Consider the following 25,264-nt stretch of genomic DNA (forward strand, 5'->3'; position numbering starts at 1 on the left):
ACCGTCAGATCATGAAATGTGTGTTCAAAAATGTTTTACCTGGCCAAATTATTTGGTGACCAGTATTTATTTTACACACTGAAAAAAATCAGTGTGGACCAGATTGATGTGCTGCCCCAATATTTATTGTTTCTGCAATGAGAATTCACCCTCTTTAGAGAATTATTTTGTAACTTATGTACAGAAAAACGTTGTTTTGAGCAAAATATAATAAAAGCAGTGTTAGCAGTATACAAAAGTTCATAGTGCACAGCTTTTATCCAAAAGGTTTGCCTTTCAAATATAGATTTAATTGATTAAGTCAATTAATTCATGTACTGTTTGGCCTATAGGGTGTGATGTGGCTGTTACATTTCAAGCTTCAATATACTAGATTATTACATAACAGTTAAGTATAAAAAAGACTTCAGTTCAGAGGCGTCATGCCCATAGGGGGCCCAGGGGCATGTGCCCTCTTAGATCTGCCCTGTTTGTCGACCCTTTTCTGCAGTTGAATGACCAAAGCGCCCTCTAGTGGCCACATGGGTGGAATGTTAATATTTTTTTGAATTTCATAATTACTAAACCTTTTTAATTTTTTAAAATAATACCAAAAATCTGGTGTTTCTATGTCAAACCATTTTGTTAAATTTCAGTCTTCTGTGATGTATATAATGTGCAATATTGGGATGCAAACTAACATTTTTACACATGTCAACTCAATATCTGACATGGAACAGGTGTCTTCATTTTTTAAGCTCATAACCACGTGTGTGAGGTGTATACTTTTATTTCAAAGTAGATTTGTTTAAGACTACCCAGAAATACTCTGTGTGACCCTGATTTAGCCCACTGCAGTAAAAGGTAATCACTAAGCAATATTATAGAGTTGGCTTTAGCTAGCCCAGATAGGTTCCCGACTATAAAAATAAACAATAACTGTAAATGTACTGAATAAGACTCTCATTCCTTTCAATCTTTTACCCAGATTTTAGCTTAGATATGCAGGAAAAAATAGACATGTTTTTTTTTTTACAAAGAATTAAGAAAAATGAATATGGCTCTAGATAGCAGGGAAAATCTATTTCAGATGTTTGAAATATGCACAATTCTCCAACATATGGCCACCACCCCCCAGCCATCCTGTTCTTTGTCTTTGTACCCCTCAGATTTTTGGGTTGCATGATGCCCCTGCTTCAGTTGATTTAATAAATAACACATTCAATAAAACATGATAAATTACACAGAAAACATCACCAGTGAAAACACATTTAGCAATACACAGCATTCATTCACATCACATTCATAGCAAACCATCATCAGGAAATACACAAAGTCCATCGACATGGCTTTGACGACTCAATCCACATCCACCACGTCCAATGCAGAGAAAGGCTCTCTTCAGAAATGTTCAATCACTCTGTGAAAAGATTCAACTCATTTTATCAACTCGCTTTACTTGCTGACAAACACAAGTGAGAAGTAGGCTAATAAATATGCCCCTAATAAGTTCTGTTGGAAAATGCTTTTAGGTGAGTTGGAGGTATATTCTTGCTGTACTAACCAGATCATCAAGATCATCCATCGCAGGTGGCGCTCCTTTCTTGCTCCCTATATCCTGAATCATCTGAAATGGAAAACCATGAATTAAAGTCACACTCCGTAAGATGTGCAAACCTTCAAACATAGACATAAGCCTATTTGTCAGAGTTACACTTACTTCCACATATTGTTCGTACTCCGCCATTCCCTCATCCTCTTCGTTCGCCCAGTCTCTCCAGTTTTCGAAGTCTACAGCCATCCAATTTGGCTACAAGATACATAATAATGATGGAAGAGAATGAACATGTTGATAAACATTCTTTCTGGTAGAAGACTCTGTAATATGACGGCTTCATAGCATCGCATGGTGACTTTCTGTCAGAAGTCAGCAATAAAATCATTTGAATCAGCCAAGACAATTGTCTCTTTCCAGTGTGAGCATGCCCCAAGTGTTGGGCACAAATTGTCTTTGTCGTCCCACTGTTAATGATGATGTCATATTGCTGAGTCTACCTTCAACACATGAAGCATTTGTCCACCCTTACATTGCTCTTAACTATTCTCAGCGGAAGACCAAATGTTCCAGTACCTTGAGATTGGCATCTTTCTGAAGGCGAGGCCATGCTACATTTTCTTTAACCTTCCTGATCAAGATGTGGATACTGCGATCATAGATTTTCACTTGAGAGTCCTGTTAGAGAAATACACAGTGATGTACTACAGTATCCATAATGCTCTGTAACTTATATCTGGTTTTTAATACATTACAGTGCTGAATACTGAAGCATAGTGTTTTCTATGTTAGTTGTGAGGAGCAAATTAACTTTGATACGAGAAAAAAAAGTCCTTACGAATTTCATTACTTTGTCGTAGAAGTAAATGTGATTGTACATGTTGTTGTCATCAACGTCTTTGCAACTGTCATAGACACAAATCCACAGAGACATACAATGTCATTAAACGTAGGCTATAACGCAACACTTTACAATAATAACATATACTATTTATAAGAGCAATGTACAAGTCATTATAGAGTGATAACACAGGCCTGTTTGTAAAATCACACACATGCACATTCACACATACATAGACACACACACACACACACACACACACACAATTTAAACTAACATAACTTGCTTGATCACACACTTTAGGGTTACAAATTGATCAAACTCACCTTAAAACTATATAGGTATCCTGAATATCAACCTCAACATCCTTGGGGTTTTGCACCATGAAGTTGATGGCCACATATTTCTTCTTGTCATACCATAGAGTCTGTGCTCCTTGACTATCGATAAAAACAAACAAATCATCATTAAAATATTGTTATATTGCATATGTTAACAGACTAATCACTAAATACCATTTTATTATAATGTAACAAAATTTATTTTCATTTGCATTATATGCCCAATTTACAAGGGATCTACCGACTGACTAAAAGCACATGGGGTAAGAGACCTGGAAACTTCATTTTACAGCGCTAGTGTATAAACCTAGTCTGTCAAATTAGAAAACTGCTTCTTAGCAATACATACCACTCTTCTGGTCTGGGAAGGTTTTTTGGTAACATGGCCATCTTGTTGGTACTTTGTTGATTCTAGGGGGATAATATGCTCCTGGACGTTTATGGTTGTTTTGAAGTTGACTGAGAAAGCAAGTAGCCTACTCAGAATAGTTAGCAGTCTATCTACTAGGACCTGCACTATTTTTAGATCAGCTGGTATCAGCTGCTAAGGGTACATATCCCCTCCCCCCTCCACTTCCCTATCCCTATAGGCTGTAGTGGAACTCTCTGGAAAGAAGGTGCATTTTCAGTTTTCACTCCAGGACCACCCCACCTTCTGTGAACTCAAGAAGATGGGGGAGGAAAATGAAAAGCTTGCCAGAAGACAGACAGAAACTGATAGCTGCCTCATTTGCCATTTTTAAATAGGGTTGAAGAACTTATTGTCAATATGCTTATTATTGGTCAGAATTGGAATACAAATAGACTCAAAGTTGTGGAAGAAAGTCACACAACAGTCACACACCAGATGCCTACAAAATGTGGGACATTGCTACATATTACTATTATTTCAATAGCTAAAGTGGATGAAAATAGTATTACCTGGATACTTGTAATTTCATTGCATTTCCATAAGTTGTCTCAATAAATGCAAGAACATATGCTGGGCGTTCTGCCAAAAGGTCTGAGGCGGGGGTCATGATCATCTCTACCCAGCACCTACAGGAATCAATGATTGTATGAGACAAGATGTACAATTCAAGGCTTTCTCTTCAGACAACATTTTCCATTAATTTGACAACCTAGCTAGCTACTGGAGTGCGTACATTTCGCTTGAATGTTTGCTATGTTGTGAAACGGCTTGAAACTGAACATCATGTTTCCTCAAAATGTCCTTGTACATTCTTTCGAACAGACTTTGAGGCATGTCTGCTCTGTTCGGTGGGTGTGCGAGGGTGTGGCTTGAAGCAATGACTGATGTATTTAAAGCGCAGAGGTGCATTTTGAAGCCACAACCCAACACCTCTCAATTTTTTAAATGGTCGCTCAGTACAGCACCGTTGCCGTTCAATTGAACGTTCTATTAAATGTTTATGTACTGCACGCAGGCCTGTTTCTTTGCTGCCAAAAGAACGAGAAGGGGGTAGCTGCATCCCAATATGGCAACTGGAGTATGGGCAAGTGGGTGTGTCGAAAGGAAAGTAGTGGGCTTGCAAGAAGGGTGCAACTGCGACCCGCAATTCGGGGCGTTCTTGCATGTGGGCATTCCTGCATCTGCAGCAACCTCTCTTCATACTTATTTTGGTAAATTTATAAGATAGGACAAGCGGGAAGCGGGGACGGTCCAGTACAGTAGGGGACGTTAATGGGCGGGGCCACAACGGTAGCTAGCCATACACCGTTAGACTGTGGCCTGTCGGAAACTGTTTTCTTTTCTGTTAATGATGCTAAGGGCAGGTGTTCGGCAGGCAGGAGTGAAGAACACGGTGTGCTAGCTTAGCCAGCTAGTCCTAAGGAGGACTCCGGTACACAGCAGACAGGGGCGACACTGTGTGCTAGCTAGCACATGGTGTCACTAACTATCAAGCTAGTGTAACCAGTGTGAAATGGCTAGCTAGTTAGCGGGGTGCGCGCTTATAGAGTGTCAATCAGTGATGTCACTCGCTCTGAGACCTTGAAGTAGTTGTTTCTCTTGTTCTGCAGCTTTTGTGGAGTGATGGGTGACGATGCTTCAAGGGTGACTGTTGTCTGTGTGCAGAGGAACCCTGGTTTGAGCTAGGTAGGGGTGGGGAGAGGGACGGAAGCTATACTGTTACACTAACAAGTACACAGTGTGGTCCCAGCGTCCCGCCTGCTGTGCTAGCGGGAGGCAGGCACTACCGGTAGACCGTGCCTGTCGGCAATGGTTTTCTCTCGGTATGCAGCAGGCGGGAGCAACCTTGTGTGCTAACTAACTAGCACACAGTGGCACTAACTAGCAAGCTAGATAGTTAGCTACCTAGCATGAGTGAGGTGGGGGCGACCGTAGTCCTTCGTTCACACCTTTCATTCACTTTTTACCTGCAGTTATTCTAATAACGGTGAGGGCAGGCAGGAGTGAAGGACACCGTCTATTGGTGTCACTCCTGCTAGCTAGCAAGGAGGTCTTCTGTAAGCAGGGGCGAAAAAACTCCAAATACTTTTATTTCCCTTTTGACTCACATTCCAAAGTGTCACACAAGCATGATGTGGTGCTCGAGGGGAGGGGGTGTTCATAAAATAACTACTGGGATGCTAGAGAAAGGAACGCCCCGAATTGCAGGCTGCAGTTGTGTACTATTGGGGCTTGTGGAAAGCAGTGGGTGTCGAAAGCACTGCTGGTTAGACGGTTTTGATTGAGCTGTGTTTTTTCCTTCAGTTTCTTACCAAGCAACTACCTCATGCTAACTTCCCGAGAGGTTGGACTTCTGTTTTCGTAATTGTACATTTACAGTTGTAAAACTGACGGTTGTTTATTTTTTATTAAAATGATTGGTAATGGGTGTACTGTTGCTTCATGAGTTGTATGTGCGTGTTTACTGTGACTGTTTATTGTTGACAACTGTCGCATTTTCGCTAAGCCATTCTCCTAACTTGCCACGTTAATTATCCTAACCTTCTACATGAATTATCCTAACCTGCCATGTTATTTCTCTCAAACTGCTATGTAAACATTAAACTGACCCGCGGTGCACCTGGCTATGGCCGGGCCAACCAATAACAGAGCGCTGTTACACCCGTCGCTGTTCATCCATCCACGAATGTTTTAAACCCATCGCTCGTGGTGTAGCTCAATCTTTTTTTTTAAATCTTTTTTAAAATTAACAACAAATCAATACATAAAGCACATGAGAGAACACAAGCATACATAGATTACAAACAATGGACAATCGAGCTAGGGGGTACAATATCACATTACAATTACACAAGGACCTTAAGGGACATGCATATACTTACAATTCTATCAGCTTTTTTGTTAGTAGAGCATTTAACCGTCTTAAAATACAGTTCCATTTATTTTTGTAGGGTACGAAAATGTGGTTTTCTGTTTGTAAATTTACATTTGTGTATATGAAATTTGGCCAAAAGAATAATGAAATTAATTACATAAAAATGATTGTATGTAAAGAATCCAAACAGTACATCTCTCCACAATAGTGTAAAATCTTCATAAATGTGTTCAATTATAAACCTACTGATGTCTTGCCACAGTTTTCTTACATGCATACAATGCCAAAAAAGATGCACAACTGTTTCTGGGTGGTCATTACAAAAGGAGCAATTGGAGTTGATGTTTTCCTTAAACTTCTTCATATAGTGGTTGGCAGGATAATATTTATGAATAATTTTAAAGGAAACTTCCTTAATTTTGTTAACAAGTAGGTATGTGTGTGGCAACATCCAAACTTTTTTCCAACAGATATTATCAATAAATCCATTCCAATAAGGCATGACATAAGGTATAGATACAACATCCTGCTGAAACAAGGATCGTATCGCTCTGTTGTTGAATGGACCAAAAGAGAAACAAATCTTTCCTACTGATGAGTCAACAGGGTCAATAGAAGGTAGGCTCTGAGGGTCAGGTGTGGTGTAGCTCAATCAGCGACGAAAAACGATATTGAATGACAAAAAATCTACCCAATTAGCTGATCCACTCCTTTCAACACACCCACTCACTGATACTAGAGACACATTTGAGGAGATGGGGAAACTCAATTGAGATCGTATTAACGCCCATTGTGTACGTTGACTATGCGTCGTCAAAGGGCCTCGCGGTGCATTCTGGTATATTGAGACAAGGAGAGCACTCCTTCAAGGAGTGAATTGGGCGATAGCTCAAAAAAGAACATTCGCATAAACTATCTTTTTACAAATTACAAATCTCACTATTTTCCGAGATGTAAGTTGACTCATTTATCTGTAATACCAAATAGCAAACGCGTGACGCAGCATGACAACGTGAACGCTTTTTGTGGACATTGCTGTGTGAGGCCTTATAAGGTCCTCCATTGATTGCCCAAAGGGATTCCTATCTCTTCCTTTCTTTAATATCGCTGCACATACTCCAGTCGGGTCGCCATATTGGGCTGCACCGTTCAACTTGTGATTTCATTAAGTTCTGGCTAGTGAGCTTCTGCATAGTGTACCGTGGATTTATTACATTATATTTATTTAAATGGCGTTTCAGTGTCAAAGGGACTGTTACATGCAAGAGGTATGAGGGAGAGAGTAACATTTGTCTACCTTGTGCTTTTTTTAAAGAGCAGGTACAATCGGGAACTTGCTACTGTTAGCTGAAATGGATCCGATCCGACATAACGTTACAGCTAGCTAGTTAACGTTCCTACAGTAACTTGTAATCTCTTTGTGTGTGTAGCCTACTTTAGTTAACGTTAGTAGTTGACAGGCAGAGTGAAATATTGTTTACAGTATATCTAGTCTTCCAATGCCATGATGAAATGTCAGTCAAAAAGCACGTTAGTCACACAATAATGGGGGACCGCTGCCGGTTTACGGGCTCCTAACCAACTCTGCAATTTGTTTTTTTTCGCATGGTTTGTGACTAATTTAGTACGTAATGTGGCTGCTATCGTCTCTTATGACTGAAAAGAGCCTCTGGACATCAGAACATCGATTACTCACCACGAACTGGACGAATATTTTTTTTCTTTAATGAGTCACGAAGGATATACTGATTTGTCGAGACAAGGCCCAAATCCCCATCAGCTTGAAGAAAAGTTCGGGGAGGAGTGCGGGGTGCCTTGTAAAAATGCCCCCAACAAGTAGATAAACCACCACTACCCTCGTATTATTGGCCAACGTGCAATCATTGGAAAACAAACTGTACGACCTACGATTTAAGACCGATCTACCAACGGACATTAATAACTGTATTTATAAACTGGGTGGTTCGAGCCCTGATTGCTCATTGGTTGACAGCGGTGGCATATTAGACCATATACCAAGGGTATGACAAAACATGTATTTTTACTCCTCTAATTACGTTGGTAACCAGTTTATAATAGCAATAGGGCACCTCTGGGGTTAGTGATATATGACCAATATACCACTGCTAAGGGCTGTGTCCAGCACTCCACGTTGAGTCGTGCTTAAGAACATCCCTTTGCCGTGGTATATTGGCCATATACCACCCCCTCGGGCCTTACTGCTTAAATACTTTGTTTCACCAACACTTGGCTAAACGACAACATGGATAATATAGAGCTGGCTTGTTTCTCTTGTGTTTCGGCAGGACCGAGCAGCTACTTCTGGTAAGACGAGGGGAGGGGTGTGTGTTTATTTGTCAATAACTGCTGGTGCGTGATGTCCAATATTAAAGAAGTCTCGAGGTTTTGCTCGCCTGAGGTAGAATACCTCATGATAAGCTGTAGACCACACTATCTACCAAGAGAGTTCTCATCTACTCAGGCTCCCGAGTGGCGCAGTGGTCTAAGGCACTGCTTCTCAGCGCCAGAGGTGGCACTACAGACCCAGGTTCGATTCAAGGCTGTATCATAACCGGCCGTGATTGGAAGTCCCATAGGGTGGTGCACAAGACCTTTTAAACAGGTCAACATTCACAAAGCCGCGGGGCCAGACAAATTACCAGGACATAGACCCACTCCAATTCGCACACCGCCCCAACAGAGCCACAGATGACGCAATCTCAATTGCTCTCCACACTGCCCTTTCCCACCTGGACAAAAGGAACACCTATGTGAGAATGCTGTCCATTTACTTCAGTTCAGCGTTCAACATCATGGTGCCCACCAAGGCAACAACACATCTGCAATGCTGATCCTCAACACTGGGGCCCCTCAGGGGTGCATGCTTAGTCCCCTCCTGTACTCCTTGTTCACCCACAGCTGTGTGGCCAAGCACGACTCCAACTTCATTAAGTTTGCTGATGACACAACAGTCGTAGGCCTGATCATCGACAATGATGAGACAGCCTATAGGGAGGAGGTCAGAGACCTGGCAGTGTGGTGCCAGGACAACAACCTCTCTCTTAATGTGAGCAAGACAAAGGAGCTCATTGTGGAATACAGGAAAAGGAGGGCTGAACAGGCCCCCATTAATATCGACAGGACGGAAGTGGAGCGGGTTGAGAGTTCCAAGTTCCTTGGTGTCAACATCGCCAACAAACTATCATGGTCAAAACACACCAAGACAGTTGTGAAGAGGGCACGACAACACCTTTTCCCCCTCAGGAGACTGAAAAGATTTGGCATGTGACCCCAGATCGTCAAAAGGTTCTACAGCTGCACAATTGAGAGCAACTGCTTGGCATCTGACTGTAAGGCGCTACAGAGGGTTGTGCATATGGCCCAGTACATCACTGGGGCCAAGCTTCCTGATATTCATGACCTATGTACTAGGTGGTGTCAGAGGAAGGCCCAAAAAATGGCCAAAGACTCCAGTCACCCAAGTCATAGACTGTTCTCTCTGCTACCGCATGGCAAGTGGTGCCGGAGCGCAAAGTCTAGGAACAAAAGGCTTCTTAACAGCTTCTGCCCCCAAGCCATAAGACTGCTAAACAACTGAAGGGTCTCCCGGACTATTTACAGTGACACCCCCCCCCCTTTGTTTTCACAGTTTATTATCTATGCATAGTCACTTTACAAATTACCTCGACTAACCTGTACCCCGCACATTCACTTGGTACCGGTGACCCATGTATATAGCTTTATTGTTATGTAAATATATTGTTACTTGTTTAGTTTTTTACTTTAGTTTATTTAGTAAATATTTTCTTAACTCTATTTCTTGAACTGCATTGTTGGTTAAGGGCCTGTTAGTAAGCGTTTCACTGTAAGGTCTACACCTTGTTTTTGGCGCGTGTGACTGATTTAGATTTGAAATCAAGCTAGCTAACAGCTAGCTAGCTGGCATAGACCAGATTTAACTGACATGTGTCTGTTTGTTTATGATCCTAACGCAATTTTTTCTGCTTCATGAAATGTAATGTAGTCCTGTTTTCAAGCCCGAACAGCCGCTGTTTCTTTCATAGCTCTCTTTTGATGTATGAAATAGCTACTACCAAAGATACTGAATTAAACCAAGATATCTGTGCTACCAAATATACTGGTAACAAGCTCCTTCTGTCTGTGCTATTACCAGCTGTTGTTCGAGCTAAATGTGTTTCCAAATGCCAGAGTCACTGACTGGGTACATTTTTCCTTGGCATAAATTAGGTGTTTTCAACTGACTGTCATCATAATGTTGCAAATTGTCTTTCTCTCTGCAGTTTGTCACCTCAGTGGTGGCTTGCTCACCTGGTGAAATGAAACAAGAAATCAATGGCAAGAAAGAAACCGTTAAAGGCTTCAATGTCAAGCTCCAAGACACCATATTGTTTCCTGAGGGAGGTGGTCAGGTAAGTACAGGAAAGTCCAAATGTTCACTGAACTACCCCTCTTTCTGGTGAGATAAGGATGGGGTGTTGTGGTGTGCTGTAAGTGGTAGGACACAGGCTTACAACTAGTATCTTCGATCACCAGCCAGATGACCACGGGCTGATTGGAGATGTGCCGGTGCTGCGGGTGACGAGGCAGGGAGCTGAGGCTGTGCACTTTGTGAGTTCAGCTCTAGAGGTGGGCCAGGAGGTGCAGCTGAAGGTGGACTGGGAGCGGAGGTTTGACCACATGCAGCAACACTCAGGTAAGAGCACAGACAGGATTTACCATATGTGCAGTGCAAAACTACAATTCAGCTTCTCAGAAACAATGACATGTATTTATGCAGTACGATTAAGCGGTGTGTTCAGTATAGCCTACTTGATGGTACAGTTGCATAAATCCTGACTTGTTTTTACTTGGTCCTTAGGGCAACATCTAATCACAGCTATTGCAGAATCCATGTTTGGGTACAAGACCACATCCTGGTAAATCCTGCATTGATTTCAGTCCCTGCACTTGTAGGCACTTGCTACATAATTTCCTTTTTAACATGACCATTAATTGAAGTTAGCATTTTTGCATCAATCTTTCTCTTGACCTGGCATGTTCCAGGGAATTGGGGCGTCAGCGCAGCACCATAGAGCTGGACACTCCCTCTATGAAGCCTGCCCAGATGGAAGCCCTCGAGGCAGCAGTCAATGAGAAGATACGTGCTCATGTTCCCGTCGCTGTTCAGGTCCTCTCCTTAGATGACCCTGCATTGGAACAGGTGGGCATCATTCATATTGAGAAAAGACAAAAAAATGCACCAGAGAAAAGATTGTCAATATAATACAATACAGTCAGCTATGTCACTGCACTATTTCCCCATATTTCACATCAATTTTGGGACTATACATTTCTATCTGACATTTTGGTAAAAATGTGTTATTGCGTAGTTGCTCTATAGGTGGTCCTTTACATGTGAGGTACACTATATATACAAAAGTATGTGGACACCCCTTCAAATGAGTGGATTCTTCTATTTCAGCCACACCCATTGTTGATGTGTAAACAGAGCACACAGTCATGCAATTTCCATAGACAAAAATTGGCAGTAGACTGGCCTTATTGAAGAGCTCAGTGACTTTCAGCGTGGCACAGTCATAGGATTCCACCTTTCTAACAAGTCAGTTCCTCAAATTTCTGCCCTGCAAAAGCTGGCCCCTTAGTTTCCCTTAGGGGAATCTTAACACTACAGCATACAATGACATTCTAAACAATTATGTGCTTCCAACTTTGTGGCACAGTTTGGGAAAGGTGGAATCCTAACTGCAATGCCCCCGTGCACAAAGCGAGGTCCATACAGAAATGGTTTGTCAAGATTAGTGTGGAAGAACTTGACTGGCCTGCACAGAGCCCTGACCTCAACCCCATTGAACACTTTTGGGATGAATTGGAATGCCGACTGCGATCCAGGCCTAATCGCCCAACATCACTACCCAACCTCACGAATGCTTTTGTGGCTTACTGGAAGCAAGTCCCCACAGCAATGTTTTAACATCTAGTGGAGAGCCTTCCCAGAAGAGTGGAGGCTGTTACTGCAGCAAAGCGGGACCAACTCAATATTAATGCCCATGATTTTGGAATGAGATGTTCGAGCAGGCGTCTACATACATTAAGTCATGTAGTGTAAGTCAGAATTTTTTTTTGGGGGGGGGTAAACAAAAAACATCAATGCGCAAACACCTTTTAACTTGGTGCTATGAGGTTCTATCTGTTCTAATCACACAATGCTGGGTTGTCAATCAAAATAATGTATGTAAGGTGATATACTTATTGAATCATGAAAGACCAAGACATCACAAAACAGTTCTGAGGCCTGGGACTTGAAAAATACTTATTTCAAAACTATACAGTGCATTTTTTAAGTATTCAGACCCCTTGACTTTTCCCACATTTTGTTACAGCCCTATTCTAAAATTGATTAAATAGTTTTTTCCCCCTCATCAATCTACCCACAATACGCCATAATGACAAAGTGAAAACAGGGTTTTAGAAATGTTTGCAAATGTATTAAAAAGAAAAAACCGATACCTTATTTATATAAGTATTCAGACCCTTTGCTATGAGACTCTAAATTCAGCTCCGGTGCATCCTGTTTTCATTGAACATCCTTGATGTTTCTACAACTTGGATTCCACCTGTGGTAAATTTAATTGATTGCACATGATTTGGAAAGGCACACACCTGTCTGTATAAGGGCCCACAGTTGACAGTGCATTTCAAACCAGAGGGGGAAAAATCCTAGACCACCTTTATTCCACACACAGAGATGCATACAAAGCTCTCCCCTGACCTCCATTTGGCAAATCTGACCATAATCCTATCCTTCTGATCCCTGCTTACAACAAAAACTGAAGCAGGAAGTACCAGTGACACGCTCAATACGGAAGCAGTCAGATTACATGGATGCTACACTACAGGATTGTTGTTCTGTGATTTATCCAATAGCATTGAGGAGTACACCACCTCAGTCATCGGCTTCATCAATAAGTGCATCGACGACGTCGTCCCCACAGTGACCGTACGTACATATCCCAACTACAAGCCATGGATTACAGGCAACATCTGCATCGAACTAATGGCTAGAGCTGCCACTTTCAAAGAGCGGGAGACTAATCCGGACGCTTATAGGAAATCCTGCTATGCCCTCAGACTCAACATCAAACAACCAAAGCGTCAATTCAGGATTAATATTGAATCATACTACACCGGCTCTGACACTCGTCGAATGTGACAGGGTTTGAAAACGATTACGGACTACAACGGGAAACCCAGCCGCGAGCTGCCCAGTGACGCAAGCCTACCAGATGAGCTAAATGCCTTTTATGCTCTCTTTGAGGCAAACAACACTGAATCATGCATGAGAGCACCAGCTGTTCTGGATGTCTGTGTTATAATGCTCTCAGTAGCCGATGTGAACAAAAGCTTTTAAGCTCTCTGGGGTAGGCAGGACGCTTGCGTCCCACATGGCCAATAGCCAGGGAAAATGCAGAGTGCCAAATTCAAATACATTTCTATAAAAATCTAACTTCCATTAAATTACACATGCAAGATAGCAAATTAAAGCTACACTCATTGTGAATCCAGCCAACATGTCCGATTTCAAAAAGTATTTTCGGCGGAATAGCATCTTATGCTTATCTGATGATAGCACAACCGTAAACAATGAGAGAGTAGCATATTTCAACTCTGCAGGCGCAACACAAAACGCAGAAATAAAATATAAATCATGCCTTTGACTAGCTTCTTTTGTTGGCACTCCTATATGTCCCATAAACATCACAAATGGTCCTTTTGTTCAATTAATTCCGTCGATATATATTCAAAATGTCCATTTATTTAGCGCGTTTGATCCAGAAAAACACCGCTTCCAACTTACGCAACGTCGCTACAAAATATCTCAAAAGTTACCTGTAAACTTTGCCAAAACATTTCAAACTACTTTTGTAATACAACTTTTTGTATTTCTAAACGTATATAATCGATAAAATTGAAGACTGGATGATCTGTGTTCAATACAGGAGCAAAACAAACTGACGCTACTTTTCTGGTTATGCGCCTTTATCAAAAGGTACACATGAAGTGACTCTCGTTCTAAGCTATGGTATTCTTCATTACACAAAGGAAAAACCTCAACCAATTTCTACAAACTGGTGACATCCAGTGGAAGCGGTAGGAACTGCAGGAAAGTCGATTTAAAGTTCTGGATTCCCCATGAAAACCTATTGAAAAGACAGTGACCTCAAAACAAACAAAAAATCTGAATGGTTTGTCCTCTGGGTTTCGCCTGCTAAATAAGTTATGTTATACTCACAGACATGATTCAAACAGTTTTAGAAACTTCAGTGTTTTCTATCCAATACTAATAATAATATGCAAATATTAGGATCTGGGACAGAGGAGGCAGTTCAGTTTGGGCATGCTTTTCATCCAAAAGTGAAAATGCTGCCCCCTACCCCAAACAGGTTAAACAGGTCAACATTCACAAAGCCACGGGGCCAGACAGATTACCAGGACGTGTACTCAAAACATGCGCGGACCAACTGGCAAGTGTCTACACTGACATCTTCAACCTCTCCCTGACCGAGTCTGTAATACCTACATGTTTCAATCAGACCACCATAGTCCCTGTGCCCAAGGAATCGAAGGTTACCTGCCTAAATGATTACCGCCCCGTAGCACTCACGTCGGTAGCCATGAAGTGCTTTGAAAGGCTGGTCATGGCTCACATCAACCCCATCCTCCCAGACACCCTAGACCCACTCCAGTTTGCATTCCGCCCCAACAGATCCACAGATGATGCAATCTCAGTCGCGCTCCACACTGCCCTTTCCCACTTGGACAAAAGGAACACCTATTTGAGAATGCTGTTCATTGACTACAGCTCAGTGTTCAACACCATAGTGCCCTCTAAGCTCATCACTAAGCTAAGGATCCTGGGACTAAACACCTCCCTCTGCAACTGGATCCTGGACATCATGATGGGCCGCCCCCAGGTGGTAAGAGTTGGCAACAAAACTTCTGCCACGCTGATCCTTAACACTGGGGCCCCTCAGGTGTGTACTTAGTCCCCTCCTGTACTCCTTGTTCACCCATGACTGTGTGGTTAAGCACGACTCCAACTCCATTAAGTTTGACGACACAACAGTGGTAGGCCTGATCACCGACAATGAGACAGCCTATAGGGAGGTGGTCAGAGACGACAACAACCTCTCCCTCAATGTGAGCAAGACGACATAGGAGCTCATCGTGGAATACAGGAATAGGAGGGACGAACAGGCCCCCATTTAACATCGACAGGACTGAAGTGGAGAGGGTCGAGAGTTTCAAGTTACTTGTTGTCCATATCACCAACGAACTATCATGGTCCAACCATACCAAGACAGTTGTGAAGAGGGCACAACAAAACCCTTTCCTACTCAGGAGACTGAAAAGATTTGGCATGGGTCCCCAGATCCTCAAAAGGTTCATCAGCTGCACAGTCGAGCATCCTGACTGGTTGCATCACCGCCTGGTATGGCAACTACTCGGCATCTGACCGTAAGGCGCTACAGAGGGTTGTGTGTACGACCCAGTACATCACTGGAGCCAAGCTTCCTGACATCCAGGACCTATGTACTAGGCGGTGTCAGAGGAAGGCCCAAAAAATGGCCAAAGACTCCAGTCATCCAAGTCCTAGACTGTTCTCTCTGCTACCGCACGGCAAGTGGTACCGGAGCACCAAGTCTAGGACCAAAAGGCTCCTCAACAACTTCTGCCCCCAAGCCATAACTCTGCTGAAATATTAATCAAATCACCACTGGACAACTTGCATTAACCCCCCTTTTGTCCACTGCTGCTACTCGTTGTTTATTATCCATGCGTAGTCACTTCACCCCTACTTACATGTACAAATTATCTTAACTAACCTGTACCCCCGCTCACTGACTCTGTTCCGGTACCTCCTGTATGTAGTCTCGTTATTGTTATTATTTCACAATAAGCATTTCACGATAAGGTTGTTGTATTCGGCACCTGTGATAAATAGTTTGATTTGATATCAGAGCAAAAACCAAGCAATGAGGTTGAAGGAATTGTCCGTGGAGCGCCAATACAGGATTGTGTTGCCACAGATCTGTGGAAGGGTACCAAAAAATGTTTGCAGCATTGAAGGTCTGCAAGAACAGTGGCCTCCATCATTCTTAAATGGAAGAGGTTTGGAATCACCAAGACTCTTCCTGGAGCTGGCCGCCCGGCCAAACTGAGTAATCGGGGGAGAAGGAGCTTGGTTAGTGAGGTGATCAAGAACCCGGTGGTCACTTTGACAGAGCTCCAGAATTCTCTTTGGAGATGGGAGAACCTTCCAGAAGGACAACCATCTCTGCAGCACTCCACCAATCAGGCCTTTTATGGTAGGGTTGCCAGACGGAAGCCACTCTTCAGTAAAAGGCACATGACAGTCCGCTTGGAGTTTGCCAAAAGGCACCTAAAGGACTCTGACCATGAGAAACAAGATTCTCTGGTCTGAAACCAAGATTGAACTCTTGGGCCAGAATGCCAAGCGTCACGTCTGGAGGAAACCTGGCACCATCCCTACGGTGAAGTGTGGTGGCAGCATCATGCTGAGGGGATGTTTTTCAGAGGCAGGGACTGGGAGACTAGTCAGGGGTGAGGGAAAGATGAACGGAGCAAAGTACAGCGAGATCCTTAATGAAAACCTGCTCCAGAGCGCTCAGAACCTCAGACTGGGGCGAAGGTTCACCTTCCAACAGGACAACGACCCTAAGCACACAGCCAAGATAATGCAGGAATGGCTTGCTGATCGAACATCTCTGGAGAGACTTGAAAATAGCTGTGCAGTGACGTTCCCCATTCAACCTGACTGAGCTTGGGGAGAAACTCCCCAAATAAATGTGTGCCTGTAGTGTCATACCCTGTAATCGCTGCCAAAGGTGCTTCAACAAAGTACTGAGTAAAGGGTCTGATTGTTTTTTTCTTTGTCATTATGGTGTGGGGTGAGGGGGAAAACTATTTACTCCATTTTAGAATAAGACTAATGTAACAAAGTGGAAAGTCAAGGGGTCTGAATACTTTCTGAATGGACTGTACCTTTTGCAGATATAAACACGTAGTCCCAAGTCCTTGATTATTCATATCATAGGTTCTGGTCCTCTTTTTCTGTTACTTAGATTTTTTCCCACCACTTTTTGGGATGAAGCTCTATGGTAAAAAACAAATACTGGTGCATTAAACATGCTTAAGACCCTTGGGAGAGGCATTGCTGTTTTTGTCTTGTTCTATGTCAATATGAAAACCTCCATGGAAGGGGTATTTCACAAAATGTACAAACTTACCACATTTTATTGATAACTAGCAAGTATAGTTTACTTTTGGTGTCAGAGACCAGAAAATGATATATGTTTACTCATCCCGAGCTAAGCTTTAGCAATGTTGCAAGTTATCCGTTGGACATAGTGTATTTGTCATTTTCGGTAACTATCGCTTCAACAAATGTGTGATGAACATGAATTAATATATTTGATGTTTTTAGAAAGACAGAAAGGTATTCTCATTATTTAATCATTAAATGTCTAGTTTTTATTGAAATAATTTAAACATTCTGTGACCTTATGGTTGAACCCAGATTGACATTTGAGAGCCATAACGTTCTATCTGCGATTGCACCCCCCTAAAAAAATTTTAAGGATTTTTATACTCTTTAAAAAAAAACATTTTTAAGGTAACGACCTTAATGGTTTATGAAAGAATTCACTACAAAACAGTTCTGGGATGTGAAAACTTCGATGCTCAATATCTCAGAACTATGCTTTGCGCAGATAAAACCTTATTGTCCCAAGGTTTCCAGTCTTGCCGAAGCTGTGTTGACTTCCCTTGTGACGTATTAACCCATGAGCTGTGTGGAATGACTACTGTATATTTTAACTGGTCGTGTTGTATATCTACTAGGTGAGGAGTCGCGGTCTCCCGGACGATGCAGCGGGGCCTATCCGGATCATCGACATCGAGGGCGTTGACGTCAACATGTGCTGTGGGACCCACGTGTCCAACCTCAGTCACTTACAGGTGGAACCTCCAGACCATACACATCTCTCAAACACTGTCACCTTTACATTATGGGGTTATGTTTATGTCCTAACCACACCGCCTCCCCTCCTACTTTGCTGATGGGTTTACTATGTAGCTCACCTCTTGTATTTTTAATGTGGCTTAATATGGCTTTATGGATGTAACGCTCCTCTCACTTTTGACAGATTTGAATCTGTGTTTTAGGTCATAAAACTCCTGGGGACTGAGAAAGGAAAGAAGAACAAAACTAATCTGTTATTTCTAGTGGGAAACCGGGTCCTGAAGTATGCTGAGAAAAGCTACAGCACAGAACGCTCACTGGTATCCCTCCTCAAGTGAGTTCTGTGAGGCAATGCTGAATGTGGCAAGAACCTAATGTGCTATAAATTATATATAGTGATTTAAAAATGCAATAGATGTTAAGAAATAAAGTCTCTAACACTTGATTGGACTGTGTTTGACAGAACGGGCCCAGATTATCATGTTGATACAGTGGACAAGATCCAGAAGACTGTTAAGGGTCTACAGAAAGTGAGCTATTGAAAACCTGTTGCTCTGAAATTTCTCTATTCTGCCTTCAATTCAATCATTAAACAAACTCTGTTTTCATTTGACAGAGTAACCTGGGCCTACTGAGAGACGTGGCTGTTCTAATAGCCCAGAACTTCAAGTCCAACCCAGAGAGGGGCAACTTCTTTACCTTACACAAGTGAGGGTCTCTCCACATAGAGTGCGGCAGGTAGCCTAGCAGATAGAGCATTGGGCCAGTAACCGAATGTTCGCTGGTTCGAATTCCCGAGCCAACAAGGTGAAAAATCTGTCGATGTGAAAGGCACTTGACACTCATTTGCTTCAGGGTCGCTGTGCTTCTATGGCTGACTGCAATAGCAACACATTTCACTGCACCTATCCAGTGTATGTAACAATAAAAACATCTTATTTTTCTTTACTTCTATGTTTTGATGGACAGATGATATGACTTGGCTGATAGTCTGTCATTGACAATTTTCATCAGTTTATTAAAATATTCAAGATCATTTTTTCTCTGTTTAGGAAGGAGGGTGACAACGAGTTCATGAGCATCATAGCCAATGAAATAGGCACTGAGGTAAGATTATTACTCTTTATGTTCCGTGTCTAATATGCTTTAGTGAAAAGTGTTGTACCATGATTCATGTACCATGTACCATGAAATTAACAGTAGTTGTGTTATGAATACCTAAAATACCATTATCCCTCTTCTTTTTTTTTTTGTCTCGTAGGAGACGTTGGTTTTCCTGACTGTTGGAGAGGAGAAAGGACCAGGGCTGTTCCTGCTGGCAGGACCCAGTGGGAAAGTGTCTGAACTGGGACCACGGTAAGAACTGATTGGGCTCGGCATTAGGAAATCCATTTGATTGGCTCCTGTTCAGGAGCTCGGATGTCTTGAGTTTCGATTTGATGTAAAGTGGTCTCTTATTCTGCAGGATAAACTAAATAGTCAGTATTTCAGACTCAAACAAAGACTTTGTCTGAAATGTTTAACAACTTCGTGCTGTGTCTGTATTTCAGAGTGCTGGAGATGCTCCAGGGCAAAGGGGCTGGGAAGAACGGGCGCTTCCAGGGTAAAGTAAACAGCATGGCACGCCGAGGGGAGGTGGAGACCCTAATACAGGAACACTGCAAGAATGAGCAGTAATGGATGACTGGAAACTCAAGCACATGATGACCACAACTACATACAGACAACATAGGTGACCCACTGCAGTTCTCGACCAGCTTTCCTAGTAGGTTGACATTTATTCAGCCAGATAGGCCAGCTGCATAGTCAAAATAGGCTATATTGTAAAATTAATAAAAACAAAAATGAGCTTTTTTGGTCTTAATTTAAGGTTCGGGTTAGCGGTGTGGTTAGGTTAGGTTTAAAATCAGATTTGATAACTTTGTGGCTGTGCCTGCTAGTGACCACTCCAGAACTATGCAAAATACATCACAATAAATTCCAAAATGTGCTTTGCTAAGTAATGATACTTCTACCTCGGTGTACAGTCTAAATCAAGGAACTGTGTACATGGAGTGTACAAAACATTAAGAACACCTTCCTAATCAGTTGCACCCCCCCCCCCCCTTTGCCCTCAGACTAGCCTCTACAAGGTGTTGAAAGCGTTCCACAGAGATGCCTGCCCATGTTGACTCCAATGCTTCCCACAGTTGTCAAGTTGTCTGGATGTCCTTTGGGTGGTGGATGCACACAGGAAACTGTTGCTTGTGGAAAAACCCAGCAGCATTGCAGTTCTTGACCCACTGAAGAGGCTCTGCATTGGGACCTACTACCATATCCCGTTCAAAGGCACTTAAATCGTTTTGTCCTGTCAATTCATCCTCTGAATGGCACACGTACACAATCCATATCTCAAGGCTTTAAAATACTTCTTAAACATGTCTCCTGCTCTTCATCTACACTGATTGAAGTGGATTTAACAGGAGAAATCAATAAGGCTTTCACCTGAAAATGGCGCAGACAGATGGGGCTGCCGTGCTTCTAGCTCTAGGGCAACTTTGCAGTATTTAGTTTTTATGTGACAAGTAAAATTTGATTCAAATCACCTGGTCAGTCTGTCATGGGAAGAACATGTGTTCCTAATGTTTTGTACACTCGTTGGACATTGTTACTATATCGTATAAATGAATGAAAACAAAAATTGGCTAAATGGTCTTAATTTAAGGCAAGGGTTAGGCATTAAGGTTCAAATAAAATGTTATGGCTTTGGCTGTGCCAGCTAGTGACCACTGCAGAGCTGCAGTAAAAGTCAACCTCTGCTTTGCTAAGTAACGATAATTCTGACCTCAGAGATGACCACAGTGTACAGTCTAAATCAAGGAGCTGTAAATATTATGAATAAGAATACTAGATATATTCATGAATACAAGTTATGGAAAAATGAACATGTTGGACTAAGGAAGCACACCCATGTAATTCATGATTAACATTGCATTCATTTTGAATGTTTGAAGTTATCCTTTTAAATTGTATTTGTTCTGTGCTTATCAGTCATTTTTTGATTGTTTTGTATATTTCACCTTCAGTAAATCAAAGGAAAGTATATACATTTGGACAGTCATTTTCATTTGGTCTGCAGTTGCATAACCAAAAGAAGGACCGACCTTGTCAATCAACTTGCCAGTCAAATATTGATGGTTCGGCCAAGGCTGTCAGTTCTACGTATTTGCAGGGAGTGACGGCTGTGTGACGTGTGAACCTGTGTAATCAGTGAGCGTGAGACCAAAGTCCAGAGTTCCATATACAGATGTAGGCTCTTCATTTGATCACCCTGTTGCAGGAATGCAAACTTAGTGTATTTGAGCTTTACAAAGGCTTCTAAACCTTGTAATTTACACTTTGAAATGTCAGAATTGATTTGTCCTAACAAAAAATGTTTTATCAACCCCTACAAACGTATTTCACATTTCCTGTTGACAACTGGTTTGGCTCATATTGTTAGCTACTGATTTTGGGGTTTGAAAACCATGTCATGATTGTGCAGCAGGTAGCCTAGTGGTTAGTGTTGGGCCAGTAACCGAAAGATTTGCTAGATCGAATCCCCGAGCTGACAAGATAAAAATCTGTTATTCTGCCCCTGAATGAGGCAGTTAACCCACTGTTCCTAGGCTGTCATTGAAAACAACAATTTGTTCTTAACTGACTTGCCTAGTTAAATAAAAATGGTCATTTTACCACGGCTGCATTTTCTACGTTTTTGTGGACTTGCTTATGGTTTATCAGTAAATTGTGTCATTAATGATAGGAAACAAACAATGTAGAATGTGTCTGAACCGATACCTAACAGTATGTTTAGTAGTGTTAGATAAATAGCACATGGTAAGGGATGTATTTGAAAGGTTTTTATTATAAATATCTGACAATTTCCAAAAATATTTAACAGGAAAAACACCGTTACAAAACAAATATGAACATTGTTTATATATTACTTTCTTAGAATACACTGTAAAGCAGGCCACTAAAGTTTTGGGCTCATATTCTCCTGGACTTTAGTTTGCTTTATCTTTTTTCAAAATGAGGTTTAGTCAAAGCAACTGCAAGGAAACATTCACTTTCTGGGCTCCTGAGTTCACACTGAACTACTTCTAAATTAGATTTTTTTTAATACAATTAAATCAGTGTCTTAATTGCCTCTTGAGTAATACGCTGGATAGTTCTTTCATTTCAGTGTCCACACTCTGCGTATATAGGAAAATAAGACATTTACAGTGGCTGACTGGATGTATGGTAGACAAAGACCACAATAGATTGTTCATCTCTTTGGCTATTTGGGAAGAAGGTCAATATATGGAATGATTAAGGATTGAAGCACCAGTGAACACTGTTCAATTCTGGAGTGAGCTCCATATACATAAGTCTATGTGCGTCAGCCGTCAACGACCTCACAGATGCTTCTTGCTCTGTACGCTGCTCAATGCTCCTGACATGCAGTAGGGGATGATGCTCACGGTTGCCAGGGGGACAGTGGCGCTCTTACAGAAAGACAGAAGGTAGAAGAGGGCGGCGGTGTGCGTGGGGGGCTTGAAGGAGTCAAAGAGGTGCAGCAGGAGCAGCGAGGTAACGATACATCCCACCCTGAAGGGGGTGCTGCTGTTCTTCTTGCTCTCGGTGTAGAGGGGCGAGTGCACGCCCAGGCCCAGGCCAAACAGGGTGCCCATGTTGCGCAGGAGGCTGGCGAAGGGAGTGGAGTCCATGTGGACCCATTCAGCCCTCACACACCACTTCTGGGCTTTCTCCAGGGTCCACAGCAGGTCCACGCCCAGAGCCTTCAGCAGCACGTAGAAGCCAACAGCGAAGGAGAGCAGGAAAACGGTGGTGTAGAAGTACTTCTTCAGACTGGCTCTGTAGATCCACTGGGTTCTGTTGAAGGCCTCGGCCACAACAATACCTGGAAATCAAATAGACGGCATATTAGCATCGTGTAGTTGAACAATCTGCACATTTTGTGCCATAGTTATGAGGGTTGTTATAAGGGCTTTATACTGACCTGTGATGACTCCACAGATGACTTGGTGGGGGAAGTGTGCAGCAATGAAGACTCTGGAGAGACAGACACACACCTGGACCGCCCAGAAGAATGCCCACAAAGTGCCCCGCAGATACCTGCCCAGACAAGGGCGAGGAATCGTCAGCAAATACGTCATAGGCGTTTTGAAATCTGTCTGGCTGCTACAATAGTGTACAAGAAACCTCGACTACAACTAAACGTGTGTGACACTACAGGTGACTAGGCTTCTACCACTGCACATGTAATCAGTTTAAATAGACTGTTGCTTTCTTTATCAATTTCCCATATCAATTTGGCTACGGTTTCACAACAAAACAACTCGAATGCACTCTGGCACATCCCCTTCCCTTCGACAACTACAGTTAGTTTTCATGGTAAATCATCTGCTACGGTGCCGCACAGAGAACATTGATAAGCACTGAACTAAAAATAGTAAACAAGGATAAGATCATTGAGGACAAGAGAAGGAGGGGTTGAATGCTCTGGAACTTACATGCCCTTGGTGGAAGCTCTCGTCTTCTTCTTGGTCAGCATGATGGCTAGGATGGAGGTGACCAGTGTGTAGTAGATGCTTGCGGCTCCCATAGCGTGGCCAGAGGGACTGCCTACCAGAGAAAGGCATACTTTAGTCCATGATCATAGCACTTTATTCAAGTAAAATGAAAACCCAACAATACTGTAGAGGATTCTAAAACAGGAATATTATCAACATCATGAAAATGATAAAGCTTTTGCTATATTCACTGAATCGCAGCATATACATTTCATATCATAAGGCACTATGGGAAAAAATAAATGGAAGTAAAGTGATGCTTCTTACCTGGGCCAGTTTCACAGGTCATGGGGTATTGTTCAATGTGAGGTGCAGTGGTATTGCTGTAGTAAGGTGTTTCATGAACCCACCAATACGGCCTCTCGCCAAACAGAATCCTGGAAGGAAAGCACAAGCCACTTAGACTAATGCAGGAAATTTAATTATCACATTTTATTTGATTAAATTGACAGGGACAGTGCACACACACAGACATTCACACCTACATTTCAATGTGTCCAGATGTAGCCGAAGGGACACGTTTGATCAAGTTCATAACACACTCAAACTGTACATAACAGCAGTACATAAGCTCAGCTGGACTCACCACTTGAAGACCAGGTTGAGCCAGTCTCCGATCACTGCCACCCAGATGAGTTTGATACCCACCGACTCCCGCAGGTGGAACCAGAGGGGGAAGAAGATGAAGAAGGTGTTCCTGAGGTCAGCAGCCCAGGACACCCACAGGAACAAACCCTGTGCATCCTTATAGTTGGTCTGGAGGTAATTAGTGGTGCTCACCCCATAGCTCTGAAAGGCATCCGTGACTGCCTCCATTTTCCAACTGTCCCTAGTGAACTGTCAGTCTAGGAAGCCAATGGGAGATGTGTTGCCGAAGGAGAGCACTGTAGCTATGTAAGAGTCTGCTGATTGTTTTTATACCAGAGGGACCCACCACCCAAAGGCATGCACAACCTGATCTTTGAACCTTGCACATGTGTAATAAAACACAACAGGACAGGGGAGTTTGTGAGGGTTGTACAGTACTAACAGGAGAGACCATACAAACAAGTACAAAGGAGGGGTAAAAACAAAAGTCAATCAGTGTCTCTGTGTCGCTCACCCTGAAACAGCATGGAGACAAAAAGGCAAAATGTATGATTGACCAGTGGAATTCACAATAAAACCTAACAAATAGCCTACACAATAGTTTGTGGCAAAACAAGCCAACCAAGGGGATGTGTGGACAACGGCATTGCTTTTGCTTTTCTCTAATGAAATGCAAAATCCAGTGTTTTTCTTGTAATACAGTAAGTTGTCATTGTAAGACCATGAAATGGATAAGATAGGAACTAAAAGAGTCACGTGTACCAACTTACTAAGCCCCCTTTTTGGCCAGCTTCAAAAAACGCATTTAAAAAATGTCATATTATGAAAGGCTGGAAGAGATCGAGACCAGCACACTGTCGAAAAAAAGGAATAAATCCAAAACTGAGGCTTGAACGCAAAACATTAGACGTTTATTTTATATTATGAAAGGCTAAATAAATGTTGACGATGTGCAAAATCCTCCCATTCCTCAACGACCTGCAGATAATCTGCCAGTTACACAATGAAT

The 25,264-nt window shown here is 42.4% G+C and overlaps 3 protein-coding genes across 6 annotated transcripts; 1 reads left to right on the top strand and 2 right to left on the bottom strand.

Moving 5' to 3' along the window:
• Positions 1-103: 103 nt before the first annotated feature.
• Positions 104-3,249, bottom strand: LOC109865619 (putative protein PTGES3L). Its single transcript, XM_020453938.2, has 7 exons — positions 3,066-3,249; positions 2,702-2,815; positions 2,373-2,439; positions 2,111-2,212; positions 1,700-1,789; positions 1,544-1,606; positions 104-1,399 (listed from the first exon to the last, which is right to left on the bottom strand). Exons 1-7 carry the CDS (start codon positions 3,104-3,106, stop codon positions 1,391-1,393), a joined length of 486 nt encoding a protein of 161 aa, XP_020309527.1. The 5' UTR covers positions 3,107-3,249; the 3' UTR covers positions 104-1,390.
• Positions 3,250-6,837: 3,588 nt separating this feature from the next.
• aarsd1 (alanyl-tRNA synthetase domain containing 1) lies at positions 6,838-21,383 on the top strand. Of its 4 annotated transcripts, none has more exons than XR_002251602.2 (13): positions 7,030-7,271; positions 10,305-10,433; positions 10,558-10,717; positions 10,883-10,940; positions 11,068-11,224; positions 17,947-18,063; positions 18,271-18,401; positions 18,531-18,597; positions 18,684-18,775; positions 19,120-19,174; positions 19,329-19,423; positions 19,618-19,832; positions 20,185-21,383. XR_002251602.2 is itself a non-coding variant. In XM_020453937.2 (12 exons), the coding sequence occupies exons 2-12, from the start codon at positions 10,341-10,343 to the stop codon at positions 19,742-19,744; spliced, it is 1,152 nt and encodes a 383-aa protein (XP_020309526.1). In that variant the 5' UTR covers positions 6,838-6,956; positions 10,305-10,340; the 3' UTR covers positions 19,745-21,383. The 4 variants fall into 4 exon arrangements, 2 of the variants coding, with proteins under 2 accessions (XP_020309526.1, XP_020309525.1); XR_002251601.2 differs by having other exon boundaries at positions 19,618-19,799; XM_020453937.2 differs by lacking the exon at positions 7,030-7,271 and adding an exon at positions 6,838-6,956 and having other exon boundaries at positions 19,618-21,383.
• Positions 21,384-21,933: 550 nt separating this feature from the next.
• On the bottom strand, positions 21,934-25,241 carry LOC109865995 (glucose-6-phosphatase-like). Its single transcript, XM_020454523.2, has 5 exons — positions 24,254-25,241; positions 23,935-24,044; positions 23,608-23,719; positions 23,094-23,209; positions 21,934-22,994 (listed from the first exon to the last, which is right to left on the bottom strand). Exons 1-5 carry the CDS (start codon positions 24,481-24,483, stop codon positions 22,489-22,491), a joined length of 1,074 nt encoding a protein of 357 aa, XP_020310112.1. The 5' UTR covers positions 24,484-25,241; the 3' UTR covers positions 21,934-22,488.
• Between the last annotated feature and the right edge of the window lie 23 nt (positions 25,242-25,264).

Source organism: Oncorhynchus kisutch, linkage group LG20 (genome assembly GCF_002021735.2).
Source record: "Oncorhynchus kisutch isolate 150728-3 linkage group LG20, Okis_V2, whole genome shotgun sequence".
Lineage (NCBI taxonomy): Eukaryota > Metazoa > Chordata > Actinopteri > Salmoniformes > Salmonidae > Oncorhynchus > Oncorhynchus kisutch.

What these genes read in the sequence shown, in the direction of transcription:
- LOC109865995 (XM_020454523.2), bottom strand. Translation starts at nt 24,483, where the DNA reads ATGGAGGCAGTCACGGATGCCTTTCAGAGCTATGGGGTGAGCACCACT. An exon ending in AGAGCTTCCACCAAGGGCAT is followed by an intron (nt 23,210 to 23,607) that starts GTAAGTTCCAGA and finishes TTGTCTGGGCAG; the next exon opens with GTATCTGCGGGGCACTTTGT. An exon ending in CATCTGTGGAGTCATCACAG is followed by an intron (nt 22,995 to 23,093) that starts GTCAGTATAAAG and finishes TTTGATTTCCAG; the next exon opens with GTATTGTTGTGGCCGAGGCC.
- aarsd1 (XM_020453936.2), top strand. Translation starts at nt 7,233, where the DNA reads ATGGCGTTTCAGTGTCAAAGGGACTGTTACATGCAAGAG. An exon ending in TTCCTGAGGGAGGTGGTCAG is followed by an intron (nt 10,434 to 10,557) that starts GTAAGTACAGGA and finishes TTCGATCACCAG; the next exon opens with CCAGATGACCACGGGCTGAT. An exon ending in AACTTCTTTACCTTACACAA is followed by an intron (nt 18,776 to 19,119) that starts GTGAGGGTCTCT and finishes TTCTCTGTTTAG; the next exon opens with GAAGGAGGGTGACAACGAGT.
- LOC109865619 (XM_020453938.2), bottom strand. Translation starts at nt 3,106, where the DNA reads ATGGCCATGTTACCAAAAAACCTTCCCAGACCAGAAGAGTG. An exon ending in CTTCCCAGACCAGAAGAGTG is followed by an intron (nt 2,816 to 3,065) that starts GTATGTATTGCT and finishes TTTTATCGATAG; the next exon opens with TCAAGGAGCACAGACTCTAT. An exon ending in AGAAAGATGCCAATCTCAAG is followed by an intron (nt 1,790 to 2,110) that starts GTACTGGAACAT and finishes TGTATCTTGTAG; the next exon opens with CCAAATTGGATGGCTGTAGA.